At 32.1% G+C, this 24,325-nt stretch overlaps 1 protein-coding gene across 1 annotated transcript; it reads left to right on the top strand.

Annotated features, from left to right (window-relative positions):
* The first annotated feature begins 13,068 nt into the window (after nucleotides 1-13,068).
* On the top strand, nucleotides 13,069-24,325 carry LOC149251716 (phosphate transporter PHO1-like). Its single transcript, XM_089459545.1, has 14 exons — nucleotides 13,069-13,697; nucleotides 15,853-16,174; nucleotides 17,030-17,471; nucleotides 17,722-17,770; nucleotides 18,916-18,987; nucleotides 19,139-19,268; nucleotides 19,425-19,545; nucleotides 21,161-21,410; nucleotides 21,520-21,624; nucleotides 22,022-22,066; nucleotides 22,341-22,493; nucleotides 22,846-23,127; nucleotides 23,793-23,947; nucleotides 24,060-24,325. The coding sequence occupies exons 1-14, from the start codon at nucleotides 13,449-13,451 to the stop codon at nucleotides 24,145-24,147; spliced, it is 2,463 nt and encodes an 820-aa protein (XP_089315671.1). The 5' UTR covers nucleotides 13,069-13,448; the 3' UTR covers nucleotides 24,148-24,325.

The raw sequence follows: 24,325 nt of genomic DNA, 5'->3' as shown, positions 1-24,325 counted from the left end.
CATGATTGTGCACACTGGTTAGTATTGTTAAATTCTTGCTTAAAGACTATAGGAAGGAGATCAAATCTGTAATAAACTCATTAATAATAAAACGCCACAGCGCAGATCTACACAGAAGCCTGACAACAGTGCAGAGGGGCACGAGGCTGCAGATCGGTTCGCGACCCATCCAGACCACATCAAGACATCCCAAGGGTGCGGAAACCTGGTTCCAGCACCCTCCCCTACTACCTCGAGTGAGACTTCAATCTGCGCTCCACAGACTATTGCCGAAAGGGTAAGTAGTTCGGGATTTGTTTGGCTAATAACTCTTCCGAACCTAGGTTAGGCCCCATCAAGCCAACAATATGAATCGGAAATTAGAATAATAAGAAAAGTAAAATTCATGTTGAAGTTGATTGGTGTGAGGATTAGAACACTACTTGATGTTCTGCACATCCCAAAATTGGCTAGAAATTTCATTTCGATAAGCAAAATGAGTGATATTACAAGTGTAAAAACAATGTTTGAAAGGGATACCTATATGATGGTTTTAGGAGAAATGTTAATACTAAGGGTATTTTAAATAGGAACTCTATATACGATGTTGGGAAGCACTAGCAGTGACAAGTGCAATAGTTCCATTATTCCTGAGAGTGGTGTTTAGGAAGGAAAAACGCCTATGTTCTCAAGAGAAAATATTACATCATGACATCAAAAAGAGGACATATCGGAGAGAAGTGACTTCAAGCATTGATCGGTAATGGCATGGCCGAAGATATGCCAAATTTATCTCTTTATTTTGATTTCTATGAACATTGTTAGTATGGGAAGAAAAATTGGTTAAGAGTATCTTCTAGTTCTACAAGGTCATAAAATATATTATAATTGGTGCACAATATTGTATTTAGACCTGTTCAGTTCCATCACTAGGTAAGAATATGTAATGTGTCTCATTTATATATGACTTCTCAAGGAATACATGGATTTATTTCCTTGGGAAGAAATTTGAGGTCTTTGATAAATTCAACGGGTTTAAGGCTCTTATGGAAAATCAGACAAAGAATAAAATTAAGGTGTCGAGGAAAAATAATAGTGAAGAATTATATAAGAACTGTGATATAGAAAGGTAGAAGACTACTTCATACACACCTCAGCAGAATGAAGTTGCAGAAAGGATGAAATAGGGCATTAATGGAGAAAGAAAGCAACAATTTTAGTCATGTAGAGTTAGGATACAAATTATGGAAAACATAGTGAATACTACATGCTTCTTGGTAAATAGATCACCCTCATAAGCCTTAGATGATTAAAATCGACATGAGTATGGACTAGTAAGAAACCTTCTCTTAAACATGTTAGGATATTTGGTTTTCATGCTTATATACACATTCCAAAGGAGAATAGGAGTAAACTAGATAAGAAAGTTGAAAAGTGCATCTTTATTGGATGTGAATATGGTCTTAAAGGTTATAAGTTTTGGAGCCTAGAACCTAAGGAGGTTATCTATAATAGAGACGTGGTATTTAAAGTAGTCAAATATGTTTTCAAATAGGGAGTCTTACCAAGGGAGAAAGAACCAAAAAGATATAGTTTGAGTTAAATGATAATGAGTCTAACTCTAGACAAGAATATGAATAAGAATAGGAAACATAGACTCAAGTATTGAGGAGATCAGTTTAAGAAAGAAGGTAGCTAGAAAGGTATACTCCACTTAATTTCCATTCATATTTTTCTTTGTTTGTTATTGATGATTATCCTGTAACTATTAGGGAGGTAATGGATTGAAATGATAGAAAACTATGGAAAAATTCCATTTTTGAAGAAATGGCATCCTTAGACAAGAATGAGGCTTGGGATCTAGTGGATTTGCTGACTAGAAGGAATTTGGTTGGCAGAAAATGGGCGTTTAAGAAGAAATTGAATGTATAAAAATGAATGGGGAAATAAAATCCTTAGTTAGTAGAAAAAAGTTATTTCCAAGTAGAGGAATTTATTTTGGTGATATTTTCTCTTGTATTTCAAACTACTATTAGATTTATTTTATCTGTTGTTGCTTCTTTTTATTTTTTAAAAGTAGAAAAAATGGATGTGAGGAACTCATTCCTACATGGGGACTTGGAAAAAGAAATTTACATGAAGAAACTAGAGGGATGTAATGTAAATGAAATAAAGAGTTGGTATGTAGGCTTAAAAATTCCATGTGTGGGCTAAAGCAATCACCAAGGATGTGATATTAGAAATTTGATACTTATATATTGGGACTTTGCTTCACAAGAAGAAAAGTGGTTCAATTTGTGTATTTCAAATTAGTTGGTGATCATGGTATTGATTTGGTATTGTATGTGGATAATATGTAGCTTACTTGAGATCATAGGGAAATCATCGAGGAATTGTAAACTCAATTTTCCTCTAAATTTGACAGGAAGGATATTGGTGCTACAAATTTAATTTCTTACATGGAAATTAAATATTATTGAGAAAAAAGGAAAATCCGGTTACGGAAATATGTTGAGACAATTTTGTAGAGCTTTAATATGCAAGAATGTAAACAAGTAAAGGTTTCTATTCATGTAGGTGTAAAGTTATTTGAAAATCAAAGTCTCGAGACATAAGAAGAGCAAGAGGACATGTCTTGTATTCCATATTCCAATGTGGTTGGAAGTTTGATGTATGCAATGGTTTGTACTAGACCAGACATTGCACATGGGGTGAGAGTATTGAGTAGTTATCCATTGAAACTAGGGAAGGAGCATTATACAAAAATAAAGAGGGTTTTCAAGTATTTTCATGTCACTATTGGCTATGGATTATGCTACCAACAAAGACTAGGATTGGACAGTGTTGGACATACATGGATTTATTGACGCAGACTGGGTTGGAGATATATATTGTAGAATATATACAATATGGTATGTGTTTAACCTATATAAGGAGAAATCAATTTAATGAGGAAGAGATAGTCTATGGAGATATTATCAACTATAAAAGTTGAATACATGGAAGTCACTTATGCAGGCAAGGAAGTTTTATGGTTGCAAAGATTATATTCTGGTATAAGGTTGATCTACTGAGCTATGAGAATAGGTTGTGACAGTTAGAGTGAAATATCACTAGTTGTTATCGAATAAATCATTTTTGTGGACAAGACTGATCTCCCTAGATCTGGTACCTAGATTTAGAAAAAAACAAAACATAAATATATGACTTTCCTTAAGTCTATTGCAATCAAATCATAGATGAAAAAACCAGAGAAAGGAGTGAGATAAGTGATTCATACTTGTTAATGTCTTGACTATTTTCTTGAAATCACATATTTTCCAACATTGTCCTCAGTGCTCATGAAGAAAAAGCTTGTAGACAACATAAGAAAACAAGAATAAAAACACATCTAATCCAAATACGATCTCACAAGACTTATATATATCATCAAGGAGATATATACCAAAAATCACCAAACATAAAAAATTATTGTGGGAAAACAATATGTAACTATACTATCATAAGGAAGTGGTTACAACCTGATGCCTTGATGTCAAAGAGTCCCATTCCAACTATTTCTCATCTCAGTGTCTTTCTTTCCAAAGATTTAAAATCATAAGTTGGACAGTTTAGTAGATTTTTAATGAAAATATTAGAGCCAAAACCATTCTAAAAGAAACCAAGATCCCTCTCTAAATGAAATATGGTTGTATTTATAAGCTTAGAGGAGAGTAAGAAGAGGAGTTTAAGATCTATCTAAATTAGGGATGTGAGTCAGATCCAAATTGATCGGGATAGATTCCCTCCACGAGGCTTATCTTCTAGAAGCTTCTTGTTCTTTTTATTTTTTCTTTGTAAAAAAAGTGTCGCACCTTGTAATCGAGCAACCTGCAAAAATGTCGCACCTAACAATAATGAAACATGCAAGAATCAACTATGTTGCATGTTGTCAATGTGCAAACTGCGACATCATCTTGAAATATGGCTTTTAAAGGGATTTGAACAAGATTTTCATCTTTCAGGGAAAGGATTTTCTTCCATCTTATTTAGGGATTAATGAAAATAATGCTTTGGATGACAATGAGTACGGGTACGAAATTAATTTCCATGAATCCTATAAAATAAGGTGTAACACTAGCAAAGAACCCAATGCACCGTTATAATACAACCCATATTGATTTTCAGTATCACTTTGTGAGAGATTTGGTTAAAGAAAAGAATGTGTTGCTAGTGAAGGTGGACATTTTGAAGAATGTTATATCTATTCATTAACAAAATTGTGAGCACTAAAAATTTCTCATGGTGTAGAGAAATAATAGGCATTATTTCCTAGAACGATGGTCATGTACTCCTACAACCACCTATGTGCAAAGAAAACAACAAGTAGGAAAATATTGGGTATATGTTATATTATTTTCATTAATATCTCCACATGTTATATGTTGCATAAGGCATAGAGTGGGGGGGTCACAATGGGGTGGCATCCCCATTTGTTTGAGATGGTTGTAGGGGTGAAAAAACTCCCTATTCGAGGGGTTCATATGGGGGAAAAATCCCCCCATGTTGGAGTTCAAAGGTATAACCAAAAAAATAATGGTGGTTTTTTTCTTCTGTTTTTGGTAGTTTTTAGTACATGGTTTTCTCATTTAGAAATTTTTGGGCTCATGGTGGTTTTTCCCTTGGTTTTATAGCTTTGGTTAAGGAACTAAAGTTGTATTCTAATCCATGGTAAATGGATTGATGGTTTATCGATGTCATGGGATATACATTGTATTGTAATATTGTACAAAAGAATATAGAAGAAAAAATCTTACTATTTTTCCTATTTGGGATTCTATGTTAGAATATTTGTGTTAATGAGTTTGTTTTCCAAGAATATGTTTTCAAAAATCAATTATACAGGGTTAAATCCTACACTAGGAAACCCGTTCATGAGAAAACCCAGCTAGAATGTTAGGCTGCTCTGCTCTCTCTTTCTTTGAATTGAAAATGGTGCAAACACAAAGCAATGGGACAAGTGGCCTATGGGATACTACAAAACACACACTCTCTATGTTATTCTCTCTCTATCCACTCTTAGCCTCTCTACTCAATTGTGGAACAAAATTCACTAGAATAGAATGAACCCCATTTTCCTCTTTATCACGTAGTTATAACACAACCCAATAACATACTAGTGGTTAAATTTTACTCCTTCAAATCTTAACTAGAGTTACAATATTGACCCTTCTAGAGTATTATTCATAATTTTGACATGTGTATACAATTTTCCGTGAGTAATGGGGCTAATGTGGCATCCTCACAAATCATGGTGGTCAAAACAAGAAGTTCAACTTTCACTTGGCATAACTTTTGCATACAGACTCCATTTGAGGTCTTTATTACATTGTTGTAAAGGTATCTGAGTGTAGAATAGTGGTATCGACTATAGAACAAGTGATAAATTTTAATCCAAAAAAAATTCAATAAATTCCTCAAACTACCTTTGAAAGGTTTAAAACTCTAATTTGCCAAAGTGGAACTTGCTAGTAAAAATGGTCCAGTGAGTTTATTCCTCCAATATTTCCACTCTAAAAGTGATATTATGGATTGCAAATAATGTAATGATCCAATATGGATTATTTGTATTATTAATTCTCTCCCAACCCTAGTTAGAGAAAGCATAATAAAACATTTTCCACCATCTATTCTTAGGTAGAGGTCACTCACAACTAGCTCTATTCACTCCACCAAAGATCCACAATAGGCTAGCATAACACTAGAAAATCATCCTTGGTACTTACACTTGCATGACTCAACTATGCACAAAAGAAAACAACATAGTCTCTCTCTATATTCTCCACATCCAACACTCTAAGTAGTATTAAGGTTCCAAATGCCTCAAACCCTATCCTTTTTCTCTCATAATAACTATAAGAAAAAGTGATCCATTTTCTCCTCTATTATTTCTCCCAAACATTAGATTCCCTTGTATTTTTATTGAAAACCATCACCCTATACTTCTTCTTAAATTAATCAAGTACCCTATTACTTATAGTACATTTAATAAGACCACATGTGAAAGAGTCAAGTTCACTCTATCTCTCACATTTCTAATATATTGATGACATTTATATCATGAATAAAAGGACTCTCTCCTCTCTTCATTTATATGAAAGATAAGAGAGACCAACAATAATAAAATGGACCATGTACACAACAATAAATTTAATTAAACATTAGATAAGTCTAAATGTGAAGTGATCCAACTCTAAGTGATGCACACAAATCTTCAAGGTATACACATCCATAAAGAAAGGGTATTAAGTGAGCACTCCACAACAAATGCACAACACTCATCTTCCAAATGCCTCCAATCCTCTAATGTTTCATCCTAATCCATGTGTACGTCCAAGTCCACCACATTTGCATGATCATTCCTCAACCCAAGTGTTCTCAAGTTAAGCACAAGGTGCTATGCAAGCAACTGGAAAGTGTTTGTATGATACTGAGGACTCATTTCCCTCGTTCTATATGCCTAATGATCAACCTACAAATCTGTTTTCATCCTATGCAAGCAATCCACCGCCATGTGTGCGCCTCATGAAGAACATCACCAAGCCTAAAGGTCTCCATTTTCCTAAGGAGGTGCACCATATAAGCATCAAGTCAAGGCATAAAAATCCATTCAAATATTGAACAAACATACTTCCAGAGAATAATGCACACTTTCAAACAAAAGCCAATTCCCAAAAATAAATTATTACAAATATTTATTACAACATTAATCTATTCAAGTTAGATTTTATGTGTTTTTCAATTCACTTATTAAAATCTATTCATTATGCCAAACAAACATGCATAAATAGCACTATAAACTACTCTATCACCATGATAACTTTAAGTTGAAAATCAAATCTATAATTGCATTAAAATTTGGGTACTAAAGCATGTTATGTGTGTGTGTATTTCTAACATTATATATATATATATATATATATATATATATATATATATATATATATATATATATATATATATATATATATATATGAATATGAACACACACATGGAGTTACAAATGCTTACTAACAGCGTAATAAAAGTTACTACAAGTCTTGTTATCAAAACCATAGCTAAGGAAGTCATAAGAAAACCCTAACCATCAACTCCTCCTAGCGTAAAATCATTGCCAACCAAAGTTCATTGTTCCTCCAAGGATTCCCAACAATCTAGCATACACACTATAAATTTATTCTTGGAACCTACACTTAAATGCCATGATTATATAATACAAAGCAATATAGTGTCCCTCTATCTTCTCCACATCATGTACTCTAAGTAGTATCAAGGATTATAAATTCCATAAATCTCTATCTCACAAAAACCACAAGAAAAGGTGTTCCCTTTTCTCCTCTAAGGTATCTTTCAAAGATTAGTTTCACTAATCTTCTTAGGGAAAATGTTAACCTTAGTCTTCTTCTTCAACCAAACCAAGAGGATGATTTTGTTCTAGTTCAAACCCCTGCATATATAATGCACTGATGTGATTGATATTGTGAATCAAAAGAATATATCCTACCTCCTTTTATTTATATGAAAAATGAGAGAGGTCTGGAATAATAAAATGGATCATGTCCACAAACAAATTTAAAAAATTACAAATTATAAAAAACATTAGATAGGTCCACATGTGATGTGATCCAACTTTAGATGACACATGTCAAGTTCAGAGATATGCACATCCATCAAACAAGGGTCCCTAAGTCAACCCTCCACAAGAAGTGTACAACACTCCTTCAAAAGTATCCCATGCTCTAATTGTCCCTCTTAAGCCATGTGTAGCTATAATTCCACCACACCTACATAATCACTTTTCAACCCAAACATCCTTATGTGAAGCACTATTCTCCATGTAAGAAGCCAAGTGTCCTCATGTTACTTAGGGATTAATTCCCTCCTTTAAGATTCCTAATAATCCTCTAAGAAAAAAACTAACCTATATGTGCACCTCTCGTGAATATTGTAACCAAACCACATAGGTGTCAAACCTCCTAAAGAAATACACCACATCAACATCCATAACTAAACTATTTTCAATATATGTCCATCAACATCCATGACTAAGCTATTTTCAATATATGTCCATCATAATATAACAAAGGGTAATCAAAACACTATACACATCACTTCAAACACTCTCAAGTATCATAGAAGAATATTTAAATTAATGAAAAAAACTAATAACTAGACCAAAGAATAATGACACAATCAAAAAAATTTCATTATATTACCAAAAAATACCATTATCTTTAATCATCGTCTAAACCTTATTGAAATCAACCAAATCATAGGTATAAATTAAGGAAAAAAATCTACCCGTAACCCTAAATAAATCTTATTAATCACAATTAAGTGAAAGCTATTTTTTTTCTCTGTACTAATTATTGTTATGCTGAAGATAAAAAATATATATTAAAATCATTACTTCTGATTTTTATTAAAACACACCATAGGAAATTAAAAATAAGTAACTATTACGTCATTAAATTCCCTTTCATATTTCATTTTCCATCATTCCTCGCGGGAATAATCAAACCAATAATAATAAATTTGATTGTAAATTTAAAGCAATAAATCATGCAAGACGATATCTCACTAGATTAATGACTAATGCTATATAAATACCCTAATTTGGAGTAATAAATAATGCTGTCGTTACTCGAATTTGGACTAATAAGTTATTCTAGATCTATAGATCACGCTCCAGAATTAAATCATCCTACATCGATATCTGTTAGTGGAACAATAGCTCATAACTCGTATTGAAAATAAATCCTATTTCTTCTACAAAGGATACCTACATAGAACAAAGCAGTGGGGCCAATGCCCCTTCTTTAAAGAGTAGATCATATGTTTCAACTATATTATCACAGCATTATTTTTGAATATTAAGTAACTAGTATAGGCTGTGAAGTCTTTTTATATATTTTTGTAGTTATTTTTTTCTTAAAGTTAGTATTTCTAATATGTATCTTTTGGAATACTAAATTTGAGTTATAAAATTTTTACAATAAGAATATCTCAAAGATTTGTTTAGAGCATTGAATCTCTATATATAATAGAAACATATTTTAAATTAAAAAAATCACAATTTAACAAAAAATTGCTTTACCTTATTTTAAGCAAAAATTTCAACATAGAATAAGTAATGTAAATGTATTATTAAAATATCTTTACAAAATGGTAGCAATGGATTATGGGGTTTCACTGACAAAGCAATGCCATATCAAATGAGGAAAAAAATGAAATAATATATTAAACATATAATAGAAGGGTAAAAGGTTTTTATGTTGTATAGCAATATGTATATTATAAAATATTGTTTATATAACACATTTTGAAATCAAATCTTAAAGGAATAAATTAAATACCAGGATCTATTAAAGACAGTTTCAACTAATTCTTTTTTAATTTCATAGCAGAAAGTAGCCTTGTTTGATAGGTTGGGGTCATTTGTGCTATTAGTTGAGTTGTCATGTTACTTTTGACCTTGTAATTTGTCTCTTCAATATATTGGTAATCCTTTTTCAATCTATCTACTGGGAAAGGAGCCCTTTCAATTGGAAATGTTGCAAGATCAGTAGAAATAGAAGAAGAAGCAGTGCATACTAGGTTTCCCAATTGCATATGGAAACCAAGTTCATCTAAGGGCCCTTCTGTCAATTTGACTCGTGCATCTCCTTCATCTTCTCCATGAGCCTTTGAATCCTTCATCTTCTACAATGTATATCAAAATAAGAAAGGTGCATTGTAGAATGCATATGGGGTCATAAGAGAGGCATCATGTCACTATACTAGGGATATAAATATAAAGGGGTATAAAAATGTTAATGAAAAGATGGATACCTACAATATCTAGTGAAAGTAGAGACTTTTTAAATTGGAAAGGTGTATTGGATTCATATTGGTAGGGGGTTAAATAAAGTGATTTTTAAAGATATTTTCCTATATGTAGTCAAATTAAGGGTATTGCTTAATATTCGATGTACACATGCACCATGGCATATGTTCATTGAGTGAATCCCCTTTACAAATGAAGTTTTAAATTATATATATTAATTATAATATTAAGTATAATATAGTTTAGCTATTAAAACATAAATCTATATGTCCATTGTTTAATTAAAAATAAATAGTTTATATTATATAAATATAAATAACTAGTTGGTAGCATGTATACTTCATTTATTAAGTTTTTTAAAAATTGGTATCTAATTTTATCATGAGTAAGGGAAAGAGGGTTTCTTTGCAAAAAATTATAGATTTAAATCCAAAGGCAGTAGAAATTAATTTAAACTTTATCTTAAAATTATATATAAAAATTCATATAATGTCAAATTTTATATTTTTATTTATATTATTCATTAAAAATTTTATAATATTCATTGAATTTTCTTATGAAATATTTTTTTATTTTAATGAAACTTTATATACTTCCTACTCTTTATTTAATAATTGAAACAATGGTTGAGTATATATTTTTTATGCTTTTTTATTATATTTTAATATCAAAAAAATATCATTATTTTCATTATTCTTACACAGAAATTCATTAAAAATGAGGGCATATATATTATAATTTCCCAAAATATCATTGTTTTACATTTATCATGCCCTTTACTTTGTTAAAAAATCGTAAGTGTTGAATGATTTTTAATGAATTTTGTCCTTTACTTGGATTTAGAAAGCATAGGTGCTCTATGATTTAAATGAAGGCACTTGAGCTCATTCATAAAGGAAGGGTTTTTTTAGGATCCTCATGAATACCTTTATTTGTTGATAAAACTAACATGTCCTTAAATAAAATAAAATAAGCATGTTTTTATATGTCCTCAATAAACATGTGAACATTGTTTACTTTTCATAGAAATGTGACATGGTTTGGAAAACAATGTTTGTTTGGTCACTAAAAGACATGCATACATATAACATGAATGTAGATAATAAGTCGGTTACTTGGTTGGAAAAATAAAAGTGATTGAGCTTTAAATAACATGTTTCTGGACGGGAATGTAATGGGCATGAATCATAAAGATCTTTACGAATATTTATATATATATATATATATATATATATATATATATATATATATATATTTAATTGAATTTAAATAATAAATATTTTTAAGGAATTTTAAAGTATTAAAGAAATTATTATAAATATAATATTTATTTTAATGAAAAAATAATTTATAATGTGGAAAATCAACTTTATTTATTATATTAAATTAAATTTTTAAAATAATAGTGATAATTATATATATATAAAATATTAATTGAATTTATTTTTTTACTTAAATTTAATTTTTTAAATAATATTTTGAAGTCTTAACTAGTATATTATATAATATTATTATTTTTAAATTGAATGAAAATATTTAACCATTTTCCTCAAACATATAACTTGTATATGTATATAAAAGAAAAAGAGAACAATCGATCATTACTAATAAACCAAATAAAAAAATAACTATCAAATAATATAAAAAATAACATTCAAAATCATTGACCTATCAATAAATCATTAAAATACTTTTAATAAATAATATAAAAAATATATATTTTACTCAACATTATAAATAATAAAAATAAAAACTCGCTGAAACACAACTTCTTACAACAATGTTTCATTCTCACTTTAAAATTGAAAAAAAAATTACACCTCACATATCTAACCATTAAATGATCACACGTATCCTCCTCACTGACCATCTACATAAGATAACAACCATCTACCTAAGATAACACATCTATAAGTACATATGACATAAATTCCAAAACCCAATGTACAAAAAGTGACCAACATCACTAATATAATTTAACAATAAGTACCCAAAGATATGATCACGGCATCTCAACATTTAAATAACTCCCAAACTCAAGGTACAAAATGGTGGTGCCAATGGTGCGTGCCTATACAAAACGCACAGCCAAATCCTCAACACACTAAACCTTTATAAAATATTCCAAGGGCATCTTTGTAACTTTTGCATTAGGGCATCTAGGAAGGGGAAAACACAATAATTAAAAAAATCTAAGGACATCTTTGTAACTTTTGCACTAGGGCATCTAGGAAGGGAAAAACACAATAATTAAAAAAATTCTAAGGACATCTGTGTAACTTTTTCATTCCTAAAATAGTGATAGAAAAGATTCTAAGGGAACCTATGAAGGGTACTTCCTAACTTTTTTTTGCAAAGTGCCCTTTAAAGAAATGAAGGTGAGCTTGAAGAATTATTGTTTTTAGAGGTATATAAATTGCCTTTTGCAACATATAATTAGATAAAGAGGACCCACTGAAAAGGGCACCCCACTTGTAATTTATCATGATAAAATCCACTAGAAAGGTCTATAGTCCAAGTCATACCCCACAAAAAAGAAATAAACAAGGCAAACGCCAGACCAGCTTGTTGTTTACCACTACAACTGCGGGGCCATCCTTTATTGGTTACACCAAAAGGCAACAAGCAACTTAAATTCCCATTCATTGGATAACACAAACCAGCAAATTTCCACCAAACCCCTCCAGTGGCAACGAGTGTTCTAGTGGAGCTTCTCCATCCATAATTAAATTTAATTTGACTTCTTGCTGATTGAGGCATTTTAACCTTTAGAAATCTATCTCATCCCCATTAATTTTTTTTTCCGCGTGGGAATGGCATGGCCACATGATAAGGCTTTCCAATAACAAATCTCCACCGTTCCACGCGCCATTCAAAGGCCAATCAAACTGTGAATTACAGTTAGAAAGGTTTGATGGGGAGGGTGGTCATGAAGATTTAGGTGGGGAGTGAGAGGAAAAATTATATAAAAAAGAATAGAGGGTCACCTCCACCACGTGGATAATTGCAGTGCTGTCGGTCTAGTGTTGGCTGAATGGAATCCCTTAGGGTTTTCTGGCTGCCCTGATACTGTATAGGGCAATGGCATTAACATACCTTTCAGAAAGTCAGGGGAAGCACCAACATGTACTGTTTGTTATGAACAAATCCTTTAATCCATGCAATTTTGCCGTGTAGTAAAGGTTCACAAATGCTGATGGCCCATGTTTACTATTCAGAAAATCTGATGCGAAAATCAAGCCAAAGAATGGATTCCTTAAGAAAAAGCAGCGACTATATACCAATCGGAATCTCCCGGGCCATTGGGTGCAGGAGAATTATGAATGATGAAAACAGAGGCGTGCTTCACGAAATTCCAGTGCACGTTTGACACACTATCTAGGCCTATTTAATAGTATTCACAAACAGCCTTTTTGTGTCAAAAGCTTCTTCTTTTTTTTAATGTTACTGTGCATAGTGGGGTTGCACATAAATTCTGGGTTGATAGCCCTCTTTTCTTTGGATTCCAGTGTGCCTCTTTCTCTTTCTTCTTCTTCCTCTTATTGCTGCATATCAGACCTATGGTAGCTTGCAGGCTGCAGCTTAAATCTCTGGAGGAGAAGAAATGGTGAAGTTTTCTAAGCAGCTCGAGGCCCAGTTGATACCAGAGTGGAAAGGGGCATTTGTTAATTACAGGTTATTGAAGAAGGACATTAAGAAAATCAAACTCCTTCGTAAGAATGAGTCTTGGAATAAAGCTCATGATTCTGCAGAGGGGTTCGGCTGCTCAAAATTGGAATCCGTTATAGATTTTTTGAAAGAAAAGACCAAAGCTTGGTTGCCAAAAGCCTCCAGCCATGGTGATGCCATTCAGGTGACCCTAAGATCTATATATAAAATATATATAACTTGCAGAATGTTGATGGGCTACAATAGTTTTTCATATAAAGTTTGGTTGTTTACAAACATTTCTCACCACAAAATTGTTGGAGAATGTGAATAATTTTACGTTGGTTTTTCAGGCGGAGGAGGTTTGTTTACTGATACGTGATTATGGCTGTTTTTCATAATTTGTTTTGGTTGTCTGTGGCCTTGGATCTATCGATTGTCTTTTATAAGCTTTTCTGGAAGATTATGGAATTTGGCGTTTTGTTGAGATCTCACGCTCACAAGCTGAGAAAATAGCGTGTGATGAATTTGTTACAGTGAGGAATTTGTTTTGTTCTCTGTGTGCAGCTTTACTTATTTTTGAAAGAAAGTTAAAGGAAACTTCTTGTGGTTTTTCATGTTTTCAACGATTAAAACCTGTACTGCGCCTGCCTGCTAGATTGTCTTGTATTTATATGTTACAAGATGTAAACTTTGAAGGTCATGATTGTCTTGTATATAATATACCTGTACTGCTGTCTGCAAGATTGTCTTGTATATATATATGTTACACGGTGTAAACTTTGAAAGTGATGATTTTCTTGTATTTATATGATACAGGGTACAAAACTTTGAAAGTGATGATTGATGTTAAAAGATATAACTAATTACATTTAATTACACTTTTTTTATCATCATATTTTTTAATTTTTGTTGTTACTATCATTATAGGTAAATGAACTATCAAATTTTTTTATAGATATAATTAGAGGTAAATGAACTATCAAATTTTTTTATTGATTGATGTTACTAGATATAATTAGTTATATTTAATTATATTATTTTGAAATTTGTGTTTCTATTATCACATGTGAATGAATTATCAATTGTTAGTATTATTGGAAGATTTCATAAAAAAAAACCTAACAAAAATAGAATAGATAAAAACCAACCGAATAGAACATACAAGAACAAAGTCATGAACCATTAAATTTAAGTGAACTATCAAAATCATAAACAAATAATATGGAATATGAATTATATTGGTTAGGTAAATCTAAGCAGATAATGTTAAACACATTTCATGTATCTTGAAGAACGACTCATCTCAAGTGTTTTCATATTGCATTTTGGTATCCTGGCCATGAAAATATTCTCTTTATACTGGCATTTGAAGTTGTTTCATTGAAGATTTTGATTTGCATGTGAGAAGTTTATTGCAGAGCCACGAATTGTAATAGTACTGATCAATGTCTACTGGACAACCCCTGTTCCAAATTGTTGTGATGGTTACACAGGCCGTGAATTGCTTGAGGACAAAAATTATGTCGGTTAGAGAAAGTTGATGAGAAGATTGATTTTCATGGGGTTATTGGTATCAGAAATGAAACAAAAATGGGTGTTGTAGTATATTTTTCTAATTTCTTTTGTTGTTTATAATGTTGTTTATAATTTTTTTTCTAGCGAGATAAATATTTACGAGAGATTTGAATTTTGAATCTCAAAATTTACCTAACATTTTATATCACAACTATCACTAATTAAACTGCCTTAATAAGCTGTTTCGTTGTTTATAGTTATTTAGAGGGAATTGTGAGTATTAGCTTTAGCTTGATAGTTTGTTGATATCTTCTTTTAAGAGGTTGAGACGTAAAGACTACTAGCATTCCCCACTGTCAATGAGTGACTTGAATCCAGCAAAGACTTTTGAGTATTGTATTTCTATTGGCAACTTTTTGGCCATTTTCAACCTGTGTTGAATCAGCGAAATTAATTTAGTATGGGCTCACTGTCAGCATGCTCTGATTTGATTTATATAAAATGTTTACATTGATTACGTAGTTGTGAAGGGATTGGAAAGATAGTCAATTTGAAAAGATAGGTGAAAAAGAAAAAGGTCTTTTAAGAGGTGTACCACCGGGAGCACAATAGTTACGTGTATCTTTTGGGAGAATATTGCTTTCACAACTAAAATTGCGTTAAAGCACTAACGCCCAAAGTGCGATCATACATGGAGATGTGATGTGTCGATACTTTATAGATTGCTTTTCTTTCTTTTAATATTTCTTTTAAAAGTTGTTGTGGTTGTTGAAGGCTAACTGTAACGTCTCAATTTTTTTTTTTTTTAAGATTAAAATTGGTTGACATGGACGTTCATGCAGGTACGTCGCAGCATCTCGCCCTCTACTAGAGGATACGTGTACGAAACAGAGTTGATACAGCTCTTTGAACAGGCAGACGCTGCTAAGGCCTTCTTTGCAAGCCTGGATGCAGAGTTGAACAAAGTAAATGAATTCTACAAAAGGAAGGAAGCAGAGTTTCTGGAAAGGGGAGAAACGTTGAAGAGGCAAACGCAAATCTTGATCGACCTCAAAGACATCCTCAACGATCAAGGGTCGTCCAAGAAATCATCTTCGGGCCATGGAGGGAGCGAGAGCGGTTCAGACTCCAGCAGATATGGAGGGCGCTCGATCCCCAGCGAGGGTAGGGCTCTTTGCCCTTTTCTTTTATATATATATACTGTGCTAAAAGTATTCAGCTGTAGCGTATTAATGGTACTATATACATAGTTGGGTGTAGAAAAAACTTGAGCACTCAGAAAAATCAGACTAATCTTATTCCGATTGTGCCGAAGTATGAAACAAATATGAAGGGAAGGGTGATATATGAGGGCTATGGTGTTTGGCTCTGTTGGCTGAACTCAGGTCGATTGTATATTTGAGAAATGGTTGGGAGAGGGGATTAAACAATAGATCTTTTGTCATCAGATTCTTAGATATCTCTGAAACACTCGGTATAAAAATGTTGTTAATTGATATTGTCTGGAGTATAATAAGTTTATTAATGTGGTTGGGCTGTTTGATTTTTGGTGCTATAAGAATTTTTGATGGTGTTGAATTTATTTCTATTAGAAAAATTATTCAAACATTCCAATGGTGATTTTTTGAAAAAAAACTCCAAATTCTAGCTAAAAATTCCTTATTCCTGAAAAATCATATTAAACAATATCCATTACAAATTCCCAAATGTTGAATGAACATTGTTTATAGTATATATAAAAACATCTATATCTTTTAATTATTCTGTTACCCAACTAAAATAAGAGAAAGATATTTTTTGTGAGTTTTTTTTGGCATTTCTTATGTCAATTACAAATTCTAGTAATATTATCAATGTTTTCACCTTTCTGGTTTCTGACTATCAAATTCAGAGATACTTTCAAATCTACGATCTACCTAAGTTCAGCCCCGCTCCTATATATGGTTATTGTTTTTCATGGTTGGTATTATTGGAAACAATTGAGTCTGAGCAATGTTCGGTGTGAATTTGATTCTATAGACGGAAGTGTCGCGGGCGAAAAGGAGGGCGAAAAGGAGGACGAAGATGTGGTTGCATCTGTTTTTGAAAAGAACGGCGTGACATTTGTGGATTCTCCTTCTCGTCTCTCCGGGAATCGATCGAAGACCAAAAAGGGGAACACCAAATTATATCTGAAAGGCAAATCGGGGAGCGCCGGCAGTGCAAGAATCGGCAACACCTTAAGTCGGCAGATGAGGGTCGACATTCCGGCGACCACTCCGTCCCGAACCGTTTCGGCCATTACGCAAATGCTGTGGGAAGATTTGGTACAGAATCAACCTGCCAAGAAGGATGAAGCAGCGTCTCAGGGAGGATCAGGCAGCACCAGAATTAATAAGAAGAAGCTGCAGCATGCCGAGAAAATGATACGTGGAGCTTTTGTAGAGCTCTACAAAGGCCTTGGCTTGCTGAAAACCTACAGGTTGGTTGGTCATATTATATACAGACCTACAGAGGTCACCAGTGCTCCTATTAATAATGGGGCATGCGAAAGTGATAGTAGATTTCAGGGATTTAAGGAATATATAGGAAATAATCTGATGATCAGGAGAAGGGTAAATTGTTTGATTAAATATAAGTTCAAGATTAATAATGCATGTATTAGTTTAACAGTCAAAAGTTTAAACAGTGACTTATTGATTAATTGATAGTGATTTTGTTTGGCATGGCAGTTCCTTGAACATGGTTGCCTTTGGGAAGATACTAAAGAAATTTGACAAGGTAATCTAAGTTAACATTTTTCTTTTTAAAAATTGTAATTTTTGTTGTATGTTTTATATCATTTTCATTTGTTTTAAGAGATTGGAGAAAAGTTTAGATCATCAGATTGTAGATTTTGAGAATATTTTTGAATTTGATAGTCAAACAATTTTTCCTCTTAAAAATTGCAGATTTTTCTTATATGCCTTGTATGACTTTTTCCTGTATGACTCATATGATTTTCACTTTTTAAAGAGCCATGGGAGAAGAGTTGGACCATCTGATTGTAGATTCTGAGAATATTTGTGGGGTCAAATGCATATGATTTTTGTTCTTTCAAAGAGATTGGAGAAAAGTTTAGATATCTGATTACAGATTTTGGGAATATTTTGGAATTTCATGGACAAACCATTTTTTCTTAAAAATTGTAGATTTTTCCTGATGCCTTATAGGACTTTATCTTGCATGCCTCATATGATTTTCACTCTTTGAGAGAGATGGGAGAAAAGTTTCGAATCTGATTGTAGGTTCTGAAAATATTTATAAAGTCAAACAATTGACTTTGATCTTATCTCTCAGATCATTACTGGGATACAACATTTTTCTAAAAATATAATAAATAACATAAAACATACTATTTGAATTCACTCATTTTTATTAAATTTCCAAACTATTTCAAAACAAAATCTGATGAAACTTGTTATGTTTTCAATTCTTCTCTTTAATAATTTTCTGGAATCTGATGAAACTTGTTATGTTTTCAATTCTTCTCTTTGATAATTTTCTGGCCTTTTTTTATTGTTTTTATTTTTAATTTTTACTAATAATGTGTCATATTACATATATTTCCATTTTTCCTTTTTGGAATTTCATTCTTTTATATTTCCGTTCGTTTTTTCACTACGAAATGAAAAGTTACCTTACATTTTGACTGAAGTATCATTCTGCTATCTAAATAATCATATTCTTACTTTTACATGGTTGGTTAGGTATAAGTTTGGTAAATTCGATTGCCCCAATTCAAATTTGACTGTACTGTTCTGAGCAACAGTGGGACTACCGCAATTCCTGTGGTAATGGAAAACAATGTAAGACTATTGGTATTTGAATGGATATACTTATATATTTAAGCTCACTTGCCTTTTGTTTGTGATTACATTTTGAAGGTAAGCGAACAACAAGCAGCTCCTGTTTATTTAAAAGCAGTTGAGAAATCATATTTCAATCATTCTGATAAGGTGGGAGATTTAGCTTTTCAGGAATTTTGATTTAAAATATGGTAGCACTGCACTGGTGTGTGAATTCAAACTACTACTATATTATTGTCAAGATGAAATAACACAACTTCGTTTGGCCACTGATTTTGGAATGGTTTGTAATACTGCACAGGCGGTAAAATTAGCAGATGATATTGAATCTACATTCATTCAATATTTCATGGAAGATGACCGCAAAAAGGCTATGAAGTTTTTGAGGCCAAGGGAAAAAAAGGATTCCCATGCTGTGACTTTATTCATTGGTAGTACTTATATCCTCCATGATCGCAGCTACTGTACATTCATTCTGATCATTTTAGCAATATGATAACAGCTTCAAGCTAATACTATTCATGAATGTAATGTAGAATTTTTAAAATATAATATGGTTATGATCATTGGAATGACTTGTACTGCAGGGATCTTCACAGGGTTTTTCCTAGCTCTGTTTCTTGGGTATGCTATACTGGCTCATTTAACCGGCTTGTACAGAGATTCCGATCAATCTGGCTATGTCGCAACCTTTTTCCCAATTTTCAGGTTTGATTACTAGCCTTTTACTGTGGAGACCAAAAAAAGATTGATTTTAGACAAAGTGTCCTTTCTCAGACTTATCATCGCCTGATGTCACCTTGACTGTGCTAGGAAATGATTAGTCAAATATCAAATAACCTTTTAGAATATATATTTATAATAAATGGTTGGTCATTATAATTTAAAGAAATTGTGCAAGTTGAAGTTCCATGATGAAAACGACTGCTTAGATGAACTAATTAGTAATGTAGAATTTAGTAGAGCATGGGATATTGTGATTCATGTTTTTGGGTCAAAGAACATTTTTAAGTAATTTAGAATTTGCTAAAGAAGCATGGACAATTAGTAATGTTGAAGATGAAGAAGCATGGGACATGAGTGTTGTTTCAAGTATAATAACATTGGAGAATTAAGAACGAAGAATTTGAAAAAAAAAACATGAATATAGAATTTGCTGAAAAAGCATGGATATTGTGAATGATATTTTGAGCCAAGGAATATTTTTATTAATGTAGAATTTGTTCAAGAAATATGATAATATGTTTAGAGTAAAGTACACAACGACCTAATATGATAATATGTTCAAAATTATAAATAAAGGAGATCACAAATAAAAATTTGATGCTACATTTTATTTAGATTTGTTTAAAAAAAAAGAAATATGATAATATGTTTAGAGTAAAGTACACAACGACCTAATATGATAATATGTTCAAAATTATAAATAAAGGAGATCACAAATAAAAAGCTACATTTTATTTAGATTTGTTTAAAAAAAAAAGTTAACTAAAGGCGAATTCCTCCCATTCAATATTTTTTTAGGTTTGTTTTAAAAAATGCAAAAGCCGGATTCTATGTTGTTTTTAAAATAAATATGCCATAAATATTATTTTTTACTTCATTCTTTTAATTATTTGTTGGATTCTTTTAATAGTTGCTTTATACTCATGTGATATGGACCACTACCATACTATATTTTCTTTCTTTTTTTTTAATTTATAACCATTACCATATTATCTTTTTCTTTTATTTTTTTTTATTTAGGAAAATATGTTACTGGACGGTAGTGGCATGATATGAGATTTATTATATTATCTTTCATCTTTTGGTTATTTTTTTCCTTTTTATTATTTAAAGAAACTTACTATTGATCTATTTATATTGACATGATATAAAATGTATTATTATTATAATTTTTAAATGTTTATATACATTTTTCCATAAACAAAAGTTAATTGAAGAATTTTAAATTCAAATCTCATAACATAATATTTCATAATAACATCTAAACCTCAAATGACATAACATAATACTACAAAATAAATCTATCTCATAGTTTACCTAATAATCCATAACCTGCCATGATCGCTTCAGCCACCCCAAACTCCCTTTTTTTGGCTTTGAGGTAAAACACATATTCTCCGCCATTATGTTATAATCAACTGAAAATAAATGAAATGATGTATAGCAATTGGAAGTTTCTAAATGTTTGGCTGGTTATAATCATCATAATCACGGTGAATCCTCTATGTCATCTAACGAATGAAACTGTTCACCTGTGTGTCACGGTGAATCCTCTATGTCATCTAACGAATGAAACTGTTCACTTGTGTATGTGCAGCACGTTAGTGTTATTTAATCTGCATCTATTCTTGTATGGGTGCAATATCTACATGTGGAGGAGCACGAGAATCAACTACAGCTTCATATTTGAATTTTCGCCAGCTACAGAATTGACATATCGAGATGTTTTCTTGATCTGCTCGACTTTTATGACAGTAGTGATGGGGGGTATGGTGGCTCATCTAACATTACGGCTGAAGGGATTTTCTTCAGATGTCATAGATTCAATTCCTGCACTAACTCTGCTGGTATGTTTACAATCCTTTAAATACCTTTTTTTTCTTTCAAAGATTAAAAACCAGATTGTTCGATATTATGGTAAATCAAATCCCCTAACCGAACCTTTGAATCTGCCAGGTCTCTGCTGCTGTGCTCTTCTGCCCAATTAATATTATATATAGATCAAGCCGCTTTTGCTTCCTTAGGATCATGAGAAACATTTTGCTTGCACCATTGTATAAAGTAAGTCTCAGACCTTATGAATTTTACAGTTTCGATTGATTTAAAGACAAAAATGTTCATAGATTAACTGACACTGACACTACAGTGGCTTCACCGGGTACCAATACCATATCAGGTGTATTCATATTGGGTTATATATATTGATGAAAAAATGACTTAATATTCTGGGGATATATATGGGGTAAAGGGTTTTTATATTTACAGATATAAAGTGAAAAACTGGATACCTAATGAAAGTAGGGGTTTTTTAAATTGGGAAGTGTAATTGGGGTTCATATTGGTAGGGGTTAATTAATGCAATTTTTAGAGATATTTTCCAATATGTAGTAAAATTAGTGATATTGTTTAATTGATATGTCAGAAGTTCATTGAGTTAAACACTCACTACTTTTTGTAGGTAGAGATGACAGATTTTTTCATGGCAGATCAATTAACGAGTCAGGTAATTTGCTTCACAGTTCACTTTTTTGATGGGGGAGAATTTTATGGTAGATTTCCCAATATTTTAGAAATTTGATAGTTAAAAAAAAAATTATAATAGATTTGGAAATATTTTGGAAATTTGATATCTGAACAAAAATTTCAAAATATTTTAGAAATTTGATAAAAAAGTCAAACAATTTCATTAAATTTTAAAAATATTTCAAAATCTGCAATTGCTATAGTGTTAAACTTAAGTGGCTAACATAAATGTTCATTTTTGGATTGATTTCCAGATTCCCCTGCTCAGGAATGTAGAGTACGTAGCATGTTATTACCTAACCGGAAGTTTTGCAAAACACGAATATGGTGCTTGCGATCATAAGACGTCATACAGGCAGATGGCTTATGTTATTTCATTCCTGCCCTATTATTCGCGTGCCATGCAGGTTGGCCATCCTGACCTCTCTAAATTTAGATGTAAACGTTACTATTGTATTAATTTTGATCTTGGATGTTCATGGTCTTAGCATAAGAAATAACCAAGGGGATAAATAAAAACCAAATGCAAACCCTTTGGTAGCTTAATACATCGCTGGTTAAGATGTACCATGTTTTTAAAATTGGTTGGTTCTTTTTGTTTCCTTTTGACATTAGACTTTAGCGGCTGGTAAGAGCACTTCCCTCTCTCTCAGTGAAATTACCAAAGCTAAAAATAAATTAGGACATTTTAGTCAGATATTAAGATAACTATATAACGATTTGAAGGTGGCCATTCTGATTTGTTTGACTGTTTTACAGTGTGCAAGGAGATGGTTTGAGGAAGGAGATTTGTCGCATCTTGCCAATTTGGGAAAATATGTATCAGCTATGATTGCAGCAGGAGCAAGGTTATCGTATACAAACCAGCCCCATAATGATTTCTTGCTAGCACTAGTTGTGATCACATCAACTATTGCAACTATATATCAACTATATTGGGATTTTGTGAGAGATTGGGGATTGCTTAACCCGCGCTCAAAAAACCCATGGCTCAGGGATGAACTCATTATAAAACAAAAGACTGTGTATTTCCTCTCGATGGTAAGCAACCTTCAAAGTGATTGCCATTTTCAGTTTATATATATATCTGTGGGTTAGTGTCGTGGATTAGACCAAACTTTTATGTGTATAGTCTTTGGTTTGGCCATTGCAGATGGGAACTTAACTTTATTGAATTTAATTTTATTGTAGATTTTGAAATATTCTAATGGACAAAAGTAAAGTGAAACAATTATTTTTGCTTTTATTAGTCAAATTTACAAAATATTCTAGAATTTGCAATCCAGATCAAAATGGTGGAGTTTTACTCCATGTACATTAACTTTGGTCATGCCCATTAAATATTGGATTCTGCAATTGAGATGATAATATTGGATTCCGCAATTGACATCATCTCAGGCTAATGTTAATTGTCCTGCTGAAGCCTAAGTTCAAACCTCTTTGTTATTCTGTAAGAGGGAATGCAATGGATATTGGTTTTAGATATCTTGGTTGAAGAAAATATCTAGGAATCCAAATTGTTTGACTTTATTGCTTTTCATTTTTGAGATATTTTGAGAATCAAGAATACGAATACGAATTCCAATTCCAGACTTAACCCACTTGGGACAAACCAAATTGATATTTTTCTCTTAATAACCTTTTCCTCCATCAAAATAAATCATTGCTGTTTTTTATTTTTTCCCTAACCAAATGAATCATTGCAGGCTCTGAATTTCGTCCTTCGGCTTGCATGGGTACAATCGGTGATGCACTTGAAAATGACTGGTCCTGGGTATAGGGAGACGCCTGGGGACAAGGTGACTGGCTTCGTTTTGGCATCTCTTGAGGTCATTCGACGAGGCCATTGGAACTTCTATAGGTATAAGCAACGCATGCAACAAATATATTTGAGAACTTTGAATTTTTTATAAGCTTAGTTATGAATCCCAATTTGAATATAACCAGAAAGATGGCTTGTGGTTGTTGTTCAGGTTAGAGAATGAACATTTGAACAATGTGGGTAAGTTCAGAGCTGTGAAGACTGTTCCGTTGCCTTTCCGTGAGGTGGATTCGGACTGACTGACTGAACCAACCAGTGCTCCAATCTCTAGACCAAGTGCGGCTGCCACGCGATGCCATGGTCGATGGAACTGGTCGACCAACCTTAGGCGATTTGGTGATCGAAAATTAATTAAATCATCTAAATGTACATACGCTAGTTGTTGTTTAATGGTTGATTTCGTATTGAAAATTGAAA

This window comes from Pinus tabuliformis, chromosome 7 (assembly GCF_031772625.1).
Source record: "Pinus tabuliformis cultivar Carrire ecotype Pingquan chromosome 7, CPIR1, whole genome shotgun sequence".
NCBI classification, from domain to species: Eukaryota; Viridiplantae; Streptophyta; class Pinopsida; order Pinales; family Pinaceae; genus Pinus; species Pinus tabuliformis.
Note: the sequence above shows the minus strand (reverse complement) of the source record. Positions and strands in the feature narration are given on the sequence as shown.

Excerpts from the sequence above, each read along its gene's own strand:
- LOC149251716 (XM_089459545.1), top strand. The coding sequence starts at position 13,449 with ATGGTGAAGTTTTCTAAGCAGCTCGAGGCCCAGTTGATACCAGAGTGG. Across the intron at positions 19,546-21,160 it reads ACCTTTTTCCCAATTTTCAG|CACGTTAGTGTTATTTAATC; the intron begins GTTTGATTACTA and ends GTGTATGTGCAG. Across the intron at positions 22,067-22,340 it reads CAGATCAATTAACGAGTCAG|ATTCCCCTGCTCAGGAATGT; the intron begins GTAATTTGCTTC and ends ATTGATTTCCAG.